We start from the raw sequence: 10,189 nt of genomic DNA, 5'->3' as shown, positions 1-10,189 counted from the left end.
GCAGCGTGTGCTCCCACCCTCCAGAAATGTCTTCTTGCCAGTGTTTTGAAGTGGGTCAGAAGGAATTAGAATTCATCCTGAAGCGTACACCAGCATTTTTGAGACATCGGGGCTTGGAGCAACCTGGTCTAGTGGAAAGTCTCTACCCATGGCACAGGGGTTGGAACTGGATGAGCTTTAGGTCCCTTCCAACCCAAGCCGTTCTATAATGTTGTCAGTGCTTTTGGCTGACTCCTGTTTCCCACCACCATGCCCTGAGCCCCAATCCTTATGTCCTCTAAGCCATAGGGAGCCCGTCTGGCTTGAGTTTAGGCCATCAAAGGGCAAATAAGTTTACTGTTTCCTTGCCTTCTTAAAACCATGCCCTAGGTGGCTGCACGGGTGCTGTTTTCAGTTGCATTAAACTTTTAAAACCTGTATTTTCCTAGATGTGGTGAATGAACCTGCAAGAGAAATGCCTCGAAGAAAATGCTCGTGGCAATCCTTATAGGATAGAGATATCTTTTTTTATTATTATTATTTTTTACCCCCACAAGAGATTTGACCACATGAAAGCAGTTCCCTATCAGGTGCGACGTAAGTGTTGATTCAGCAAGGTCCTAACTCTCACATCTACCTCCTAGGAGATAAGTAGCAGCTATTTCAATCACATTAACTTCAAAGCCATTATTTTAATCCTTAAATATTTGGCAGTATCAGGACCTGACTTCCTTTGCAGCAGTGGCCTTGAACCTTCAAATGTATCTGACTTAACTCACATGCATGTTTTGTGTGACTGACTTGATATTAATTTTAGCCTTGGACATGGAAATCTGAACACCAGGATTTATTTTGCAGTCAATAGACTTTACCACTTGCAAATTGTCGCACTGATATTGGAATGCTTTCAGTTATGAAAGTGATAGATATGTGTGGGATTAAGATTTTAGCAAGTGAATATGTTTTCTAACTTGTGATGTAAGATAGCTATATAATTATGACATTTTTCACTTTTTAGGTACTGATTCTGGGAATAGGATTCCTTGTTGCTATGGAAATTTAAATAATCTGCATACTTGTAGTTAGAATATACAAAGAAATTAAAATGTTTGCTGGCTAATTTGTATCTGATACTTTGCCTTCACTTAATGAGTAAGATGGCTGTACAGGTTTTTTCTCCTTTTACTATGGCCTGGGTTGTCACAGTTTGTTCCCCTTCGGGCAGAGGTTGCTGGAGCTGGGTGCTCCTGATAGGGCTAAGTTTATTGAGGCATAAAGTGCAGAGTCTGTTCTCCTGGGCACACAGACACTGGAATAAAGTTTTTCTCTGGTCACAGCATTTACGTCTCTTACTTTGCTTTCTTCCTTGCAATGGCTACTTTTCGCCCCTCATTCATCCTGGCCTTTCAGCACAGAAAGCAGATTAATTAAAGTATAAAGCCTCTATGTTATGTGCAAATCAAAAGACAGGAATGAAAAACTGTGGCTCTTCCATGAACTGTGCTCACTGTTCATCTGACCTTTATATAGTTCCTGCTTCCTCTGTCCTGTGCCTATCCTGTACGATCTGATTGTGCTAGCACAGGGTTACTGGTATGAATGGTCTCCTTGTAGTCAGGTGAAGTGGAAAGTTAATCACATGCCCAAGTCTTCTCTGAGCTGCCTGTGTTGTAGTCACAAGCTAAGAGTTACACAAGCTAGATTTAAATACAGAACACAAGCAGTAAACCTATGTGTCCAGTTTAAACAACCAGCTTACTCCTTTTGCTTCTTTTGTAAAGCTACTAGTGTAAAAATAGTTGTGTTTGATGTGAAAAATGCAGTAAAACAATATTGTCCTGGAATTTGTAGGTGGTGCTTCCATTTGAATAACAATAACAGTATCAAATGAATTAAGACACTGGGACTGATTATTTTGAAACTAAGGCATTACAAGAGCTAGTGTGCGATTTGGTATAACACTGTATCTGTCTCAGCCTCCCTGCTTTCTGTTTATTAAAAATTATTTTTATGTTTAAAAACCATACAATCCTTTTGCTGTGGGAGAAATAATACGGGTGGGTTTCCTGTAAGAGAGGATAATGAAAGTGATTACATGCCTGAAGCAAACAAACAAAAATGTAGCTGTTTACCCTCTCTCTAATAGCTTTCCTTTACAGTCATTTTAGCTCTGACTTTTTAAGTTTAAAAGAAAAAGCCTGGGTGTAAAGAAGGTGCTTATTAACATGACATTTTTAGACTCTTTGATGCAGCAGCTCTTACAGTGAAGTCGTGTCATCTCAGAATATCTGTACATGGTTTGCACTTTAAGCTAAGTAAGGCTACTCAGGAAGGATGGTTTACTGGTGTTTTTTTCTTGTATTTACATCGGAGGTGAAAAGCAGCTTAATCTGTCATTTATGCTCCTTGGCTGTGTTAGCAGAAGTAAGTCACTTCTGCGTACCATCCAGTAGACCTTTTTGCTGCAGTCATAGCTGCTGTCACAATTTCTGAGTGACTACTGAAGAACATTCCTTTTGTGGCAGGTATATTCTAAAAAACACAGATCCAGCTGATTTTACTGGCAGGTGTCCTTGAGTCTGCATGTTGGATGCCACTGAAGGAGACAACACTCCAGATAATGACTGTTACTTATGGGTTCAACAGACTGCTGTGTGAAAGCCAGGCACTTCTGTATTTATACATAAGCACCATTGACTCTGTGTTTAGAGCCCAGCAACATGTAACTAAGAACAAAATTTTGACTGGCAGTGTAAAGTCAAGTCTTTGACTGGCAGAAAAAAAAACAACAGAGCAAACAGGATCGCGTTTAGATACCTAGTATAAAATCCTGGCGATGGTACAGCTATTGTTAAAACCCTAATGTTTTAAACATGGCTTCCAAAGAGGATTGGGTACAAAATTTGGCCTGTGCCCTTGTTTGCCGCTCTCTGATCTGTAGAGAACTCTCAAGATATTCTCTTTAAAAAGCTTTTTATTCAGTTTTGCATGGGAGATTCAGAGGTTAACTTCTTGGGAAAACTCAAGTTTCAAAAGAACTGGTCAAGTTTTGACATGATGAGAAAAGTCTTTTGAAACTTTCTTTGAAACCAGATTGTTTAAACCTCTTTAAAGTGTATTTTAAGCTCATACGCCTCATGTATCCTGAGATGAAAGGGCATCTGTGCAAATGAATCTAAACTTCCTAAAGGCAGAGGCAAGAATTCCACGTAACATCTCTGCAATCCATAGGAAGTCCAGGGAAGATGGGATTTAACATTCCCTATACAGCTAAGGTTATTAAAATAAAAAGCAGAAAAATATTTATGAAAAGATTTTTTTTTCAACAGTCATGCTTTTAAAATGCTTTTGAAAAACATTCACTCACATATAGGAAGGATGCAATTGGAGATGTGTTCAGTGTTTGTCGTGGTTTAAGCTCAGTACCACGCAGCCTGCTCGCTCACTCACTCCCCCTTTCCTTCCCCCCACCTCCTGGAGGGATGGGGAGGAGAATCAAAAGACTGTAACTCCCACAGCTTGAGATAAGAGCAGTCCAGTAACTAAGGTATAACACAAATCACTACTGCTAACACCAATAATAATAATGATAAGGGAAATAATAAGGGAAGAGAATACAACTGCTCAGCATCCGCCGACCGATACCCAGCCCGACCTGAGCAGTGATCTGACCCTTCTGGGTAACTGCCCCCAGTTTATATACTGGGTATGACATGCTGTGGTATGGAATACCTCTTTGGCTACTTTGGGTCAGGTGTCCTGTCTCTGCTTCCTCCCGGCTTCCCCTCCTTCCTGGCAGAGCATGAGACTCACAAAGTCCTTGGTCAGACTAAACATTACTGAGCACCAGCTAAAACCATCAGTGTTATCACGGCTGTTCCCAGGCTAAAAGTCAAAACCACAGCACTGCACCAGCTACTAAGAAGGAGAAAAATGACTGCCACTGCTGAACCCAGGACAGTGTTTTCAATGCTCTGGGTGATAAACTTCTTTTTGATTATGGCAGAGTGCTTGGTAACAGCAACAGTGAATGTGCTTGGCATAGAAGTAACTTTGGGGAAAGGATCACTGACCAGTTTTGGCTTCCAGCCTATTGAAACAGATGTTTATGTCATTAAATATACCATTCTCTTGTGCCCTAATAGCAGCTGCTCAGTCTTACTCTTGATGTGTGAGCATTATAATATGATCCTGGCATTCCTGTTGCAAAAATGTCATAAATGACTCCTTGGGTGTGAATCCAGGGGGAAGATGATGCCATGGTCCTGTGGATCTGAAGCTGACAGGAGAAGAAAATGTGTTGAATAAATTGCAGCAGCAGCTTCCTTGTTGCATATTCCTCCAAGAGGAGCATTGATGATTCTGACTGTTGACAACTCTCAGAGGTTAACGTTGTGATCATTTGTCTGCTTTAACTGCTTATGAAAGGACAGGTATTTTTGTTTCCAGTGGGATTTTCTGTGGGAAGCCTGAGGTACCTTAGCTAGCATGCCCTTTCTGCTATTTAGCAACAACCACTGTCCATCAGACAGTCAAAACGAGAAGGCAGTTTCACGAGATCATGTATTACTTTAACTTGCTCAGTCCTGATAGGTGTTTATTGAAATGGGAGTCTTTCCACTGACTTTCTTGAGCTTTGAACTAGATCCTCAGGGAGTCTTTGTGCCAATGCCTGAACTCTGCTTTTATTTTCTTCCCTAGGCAAATTCAGAATACACACACGGGGCTGGATTTGTCAGTGCCAGAATACCAGGAAATCCGTGGGAAGATGATGTCTGGCCATGTAGAGTATCACATTGTCGTTGTTACCCGACTGGCTGCCTTCAAATCAGCAAAGCACAAGCCTGAAGATGTAGTTCAGTTTATGGTAAATGTTTAATCAGTGCTATGTCAGTGATCACTTTCTTAATCAGCTTTGATTATTTTGGTCCTGATGTAGCAGATACTTTGTCATCACAGCTTCTCTAGATGAAGGTCCTTGATAGGACAACACAGTCTGTACTATTACTGCAATAGCAATATTATACATATATTAATCGAACTTTTTATTCCAGGAGCTCAAAGCAACAATGACTGTTGTTGCCTTTAAGGCATTTTGCATTATGGGTCAACAAATAGAAACCAATTAACATTTTATAAGTCCTGCTACAAAATTAATTTATCTGATATATATATCAGCAATAGGACTTGGTGCATAAACATGAAATAAATAATAATTCACTTAAGAACTTACTTGAATGGAGAGAGAACCATGTGGGACAGTAAGAGGAATTAACCTTACAGTAGGTTAGCCTTGATCTGTTAGCCTTGACATAGTTTTTAAAATCCTTACTAAGAGAGTTTTATCAGAAAGTGTCTGTATGAAACATTACTGACTTGGATTGTATTTTCCATGATGTCTGCAGAGTAAAGTTTTGAAAACACAGCACATGAGATTCATTTCACCTGTTTTAAGTCATCTGTAGCATGTGCATGTCCACTTATGCTGTCTTACCTGGGATTGTATATTGAGTCAATGGAAAAAAGGTGCATTTATAATTATAGAATAGTTAGGGTTGGAAAGGACCGTAAGATCATCTAGTTTCACCCCCCTGCCATGGGCAGGGACACCTCACGCTAAACCATGCCACCCAAGGCTCTGTCCAGCCTGGCCTTGAACACCACCAGGGATGGAGCATTCACAACTTCCTTGGGCAACCAGTGCCAGCGCCTCACCGCCCTTACAGGAAAGAACTTTTTCCTCATATCCAATCTAAACTTACCCTATTTAAGTTTTAATCCATTACCCCTTATCCTATCACTGCAGTCCCTAATGAAGAGTCTGTCCCTAGCATCCTTATAGGCCCCCTTCAGATACTGGAAGGCTACTATGAGGTCTCCACGCAGCCTTCTCTTCTCCAGGCTGACCAGCCCCAACTTTCTCAGCCTATTTTCATACGGGAGGTGCTTCAGTCTTCTGGTCATCCACGTGGCCCTCCTCTGGACTTGTTCCAGCAGTTCCATGTCCTTTTTATGTTGAGGACACCAGAACTGCACACAATATACCAAGTGAGGTCTCATAAGAGCAGAGGGGCAGGATCACCTCCTTCGACCTGCTGGTCACGCTTCTTTTGATGCAGCCCAGGATACGGTTGGCTTTCTGGGCTGTGAGCGCACACTGAAGCCGGCTCATGTTAAGTTTCTGATCAACCAACACCCCTAAGTCCGTCTCCTCAGGGCTGCTCTGAATCTCTTCTTTGCTCAACCTGTAGCTGTGCCTGGGATTACTCCTACCCAGATGTAGGTCCTTGTACTTGGCATGGTTAAACATCGGAAGGTTGGCATCAGCCCACCTCTCAAGCATGTCAAGGTCCTTCTGGATGGCATTCCTTCCCTCCAGCATATCAAGCGAACCACAAATCTTGGTGTCATCAGCAAACTTGCTGAGGGCGCAATCAATCCCACTGCCCGTGTCACCAACAAAGATGTTAAACAAGACAGGTCCCAACACTGATCCCTGAGGGACACCACTCGTTACCGGTCTCCAGCTGGACATTGAGCCACTGACCACAACTGTTCGCGTGCGGCCATCCAGCCAGTTCTTTATCCACCGAGTGGTCCATCTGTCAAAGTGGTGTCTCTCTACTTTAGAGACAAGGATGTTGTGTGGGACAGTGTTGAACACTTTGCACAAATCCAGGTAGATGACATCAACTGCTCTGCCCCTGTCCATCCATTCCATAGCCCCATCATAGAAGGCCACGAAATTGGTCAGGAAGCATTTCCCCTTAGTGAATCCACGCTGGCTGTCACCAAGCACCTTGTTGTTATTCATGTGCCTTAGCATGCCTTCCAGGAGAATGTGCTCCAAGATTTTGCCAGGCACAGAGGTGAGACTGACTGGTCTGTAATTCCCTGGATCATACATTTTCCCCTTCTTGAAGGTGGGGTTTTATTTTCCTTTTTCCATTTGTTGGGAACTTCACCTGACTGCCATGATTTTTCAAATATGATGGACAGTGGCTTATTTAGGGTACATTTCATTTGATCTACTTTAATTGTCTGCTGAACCCTTCCCAAGAAAATGTGTTTCTCTGTCCCTTGACTACAAAGGAACTCTTAAGGTGGTGAACCCTGTTGCATGCTGTGAACATCTGCTCTTTTTGGATGTTTTGGGGATAACTGTAATCTCAAAGTGATGTGTTTGGTTACCTGGTAGACTATTAGCCCTAGTGTAACTTACACTCTGTAGGAGATAGCTGATAAATGGATATTTACACAGTCTGATTTGCAGATAAAGCCGTATCCGTCAGTGTTGTGAGGAGGTGCATGCCAAGGTGATCTCATACACGGGTTGCACTCCTTATACTCTATGTAACATTATGGTAAAAGCAGCACTCCAGGCATAAGAGTCTGCTGTGTTCTTCCTCCTTGTCTAACTGCTTGTCCTCACTCCTGCAGTGTTTCTTCCGTGCCAGGGTCATGTGGCTATTCTGTAACGTCAGCTGAGGAGCTGGTCCTTGCTAAAGATGGATATTTGGGGGTTTGTAATTTGCTACTAATTTACATCTGTTTCTCAAGCATGTGAGTTGCAGAGCCCCTCTGAGGTTTGTTTTAGTACAGAGGAAGGGCCAGACATGGGCAGGTAAGAGAAGGGGATGTGGAATCACTTGTTTTTGGCAGCAATGCCTGCTTATATTATGCAGTATTTCCATGCAGCTCTGTTCAAGAAAGAACCTGACTAAACCTGAGGTGTTAAACTGGGCTATTGTCATCTAAAATTTTGCTTCACTTAAGAAGAAGTAGATAAAAGCAGTTTGTTTATAAAGAGGAGAATCAAACTTCCTACTGTGGCCCCCTTCTTGTTAAGATTGTTCTTTCCCATGTCTGCTCTCTCTAGGAGGATTTTCAGCACTTAGTTGCTCTTCTCAGGTGCAATGAACCTTCCTGATTTCTCCTCTGGTCAGACCTCCTGATATTTCATGAAGAAGAAAAGTTTGACTGGAACATCAACTCCTCAGATACATTTCTTTTTCAACTGACTAAGTCTGATACATCGTCTACTTTGGTGTATGAGAATAATTTGAAGCCATGAACTGGGAGGCGGGAGGATGGATGCTTTGCATCGATTCATTCCCATGAATCTTTTCTCTGTGTGTTACTGGAAGGAACAGAGAGATTCACCTGTCCTGACTTACCTCTCTGTAAGTTGGGTATTTTAATCTGTGTCTGTCCCTGCTTTTATGGTCAGTGGGGAGATGGGGAATGAGGTGACTATCCTCTGGAAATGCCTCTCTGACTGCAAAGGGAAGGCATTCTACATTGTAGACAGATGGGTTTGGGGGCTTCATGTCCAGCCTAAAATGCTTAAGGCTCAGTTGAGTTGCACACAACTCACTGTCTATATCACTGGAGGTTCCCTGGGATTTTCCACCTACCCTTCAGAAGGTTGTGGGTCTGCCATCCATAGGTCCTGTGTCATATTTTCCTGCCCACACAAGCCGTTTGGATACCCCAAAGCATCTCAGATGGCACGAGATGCCTGACTGAAGGCAGAACAATCTGTTCTCTATGATTAGGTGTCTATTTGCTGTGGATTTCTAAGCACCCATCCCAGAAAGTGCAGTATTATTGAGAAGATGTAGCTGAGCATCTACAGTGTGGGGGAATCCACTTTGCATAACGTATACAGCCGTTTCCATTTGAGAAACCCTAAATTACTCTAAGTGCCTGCAAAGGGCTGGCAGATGTGATAGAGGACCTAAAAGTATTGGCACTGCCTTGGAACAGAGTGAGGTGGGGTAAGTACGCCATCCAAAGTACCAGTAGCTGCCTATGTTCAGGGGTGTTGAGTTTCAGTCACATCTTGGCAAAATGTAGTGACTATATGTGACTGTCATGAGAGTTGAGACACCTCCTGCATATAGACAGTTGTCTTACCCTGGAGGCAAGTCCCAGACCTGTGGCTGCCAAGTGAGGTGGGTTGCACCCGTAGTGTCTTACATAGTGCTCTGTTCTGTCGGATGTTGTAACAGCACAAACAGGAAACACTGCATTTCCCCAGGGAGTTTGAAGGTGACTTGTAAGAGAACCAGATGGCTGGGGAATAGCAGAGAAGAATGGGTTATGTTGGGCAGCGTATCTAACACATCAAATCTGTATCACAAGGCAGAGTGGGATGAGACATCTGAAAAAGGAAACAGAAACAACTGTTTGCTGGTTCTGCCTTCCCAAGTACAGGAGGGGGATGGGAGAGGGAGCTTTTTTTTTTTTTTTTTTCCTTCCTGTTTTTCTGTGTTGGAAATAATCAGATTTGAGAAGTTGGAGGGAGCCAGTGTCACAGTGCTGAGATGACAGGTAGGTGAGACAAGATGGATAGGCATGGTAGGATTCTCACTGTCTCTGGAGACGTTAATCCGATTTTGGCTACCTCAGGAGCCAGGTCTGTGTTTTGTGACCCTTTGTCTTTCTTCATTCTTCTTCCCCTTTTTTTTCTGTTTGAAACACAATCTAAATGGTCTAGCTGTTCTTCACCTCTTTGCAGCTGAAGTGACTGTCTTCTATATTGTCATGCCCTAGGTGGCAGCAACGAACCTGGCTTTCTGTGCATTAGGCTGTGAGCTGTGGAATTGAGCAGCATTTATTGCTCTAAATAGCTTCTCCGTATTCCCTGGGAAAAGATGGTGAGCAAGACAGGCATGTCCTCTAAGCGAGCTGTGATCTCTGGCCTGCGATTTAGATCATGTGGATCGAGATATGTTAAGGGCCTATGACCAAAACCAGATGAACATCAGAACGAGATTTCACATCTGACCTGTTAAGTTACTGCTCTTTGCTGTGGGTCTAAACAATCCAGAGTTCCCTGTTCCCCAGCCTTAATAGGGCTATGCAAACTCAGTATCATAGCATTTCTAATTGAAACGTTTGTGAAACAGTAACAGAAGAATTCACTTCTGTGGTGACTTTCAGATCTAAATTCTCAGAAACTGGAGGGATTTTTTTAATTAAAAAAAAAAAAAGCCATCTGTAGAGCAGGGCAAATGGGTTGTAGAACTGCTTAACCTTGAGGTTCTATTTGGTAACTGAAGAAAATGTCAGTTGCATTTCTTTCAAAGGTCAGAATACTCTTGTCCTGCTGAAAGAGTGAAACTGATCTTATCTTCAGTAGTGCATCAGAAGTATTACTGCAAAGGTGATAGTTAATTATTGCCTGTAGATTTGCCATTTTCTG

At 42.6% G+C, this 10,189-nt stretch overlaps 1 protein-coding gene across 2 annotated transcripts in view; it reads left to right on the top strand.

Moving 5' to 3' along the window:
- Nucleotides 1-10,189, top strand: part of HS1BP3 (HCLS1 binding protein 3) — a 51,660-nt gene that overhangs the window by 577 nt on the left and 40,894 nt on the right. For both annotated transcript variants that reach the window (XM_065681712.1, XM_065681713.1), the window contains exon 2: nucleotides 4,681-4,846. In XM_065681712.1, the coding sequence (XP_065537784.1) occupies nucleotides 4,681-4,846 (166 nt within the window). The remainder of the gene's footprint in view (nucleotides 1-4,680; nucleotides 4,847-10,189) is intronic.

The sequence above is a fragment of the Lathamus discolor genome, chromosome 5, assembly GCF_037157495.1.
Source record: "Lathamus discolor isolate bLatDis1 chromosome 5, bLatDis1.hap1, whole genome shotgun sequence".
Lineage (NCBI taxonomy): Eukaryota > Metazoa > Chordata > Aves > Psittaciformes > Psittacidae > Lathamus > Lathamus discolor.
The sequence above is the reverse complement of the archived record's forward strand: the minus strand, read 5'-3'. Positions and strand labels throughout refer to the sequence as shown.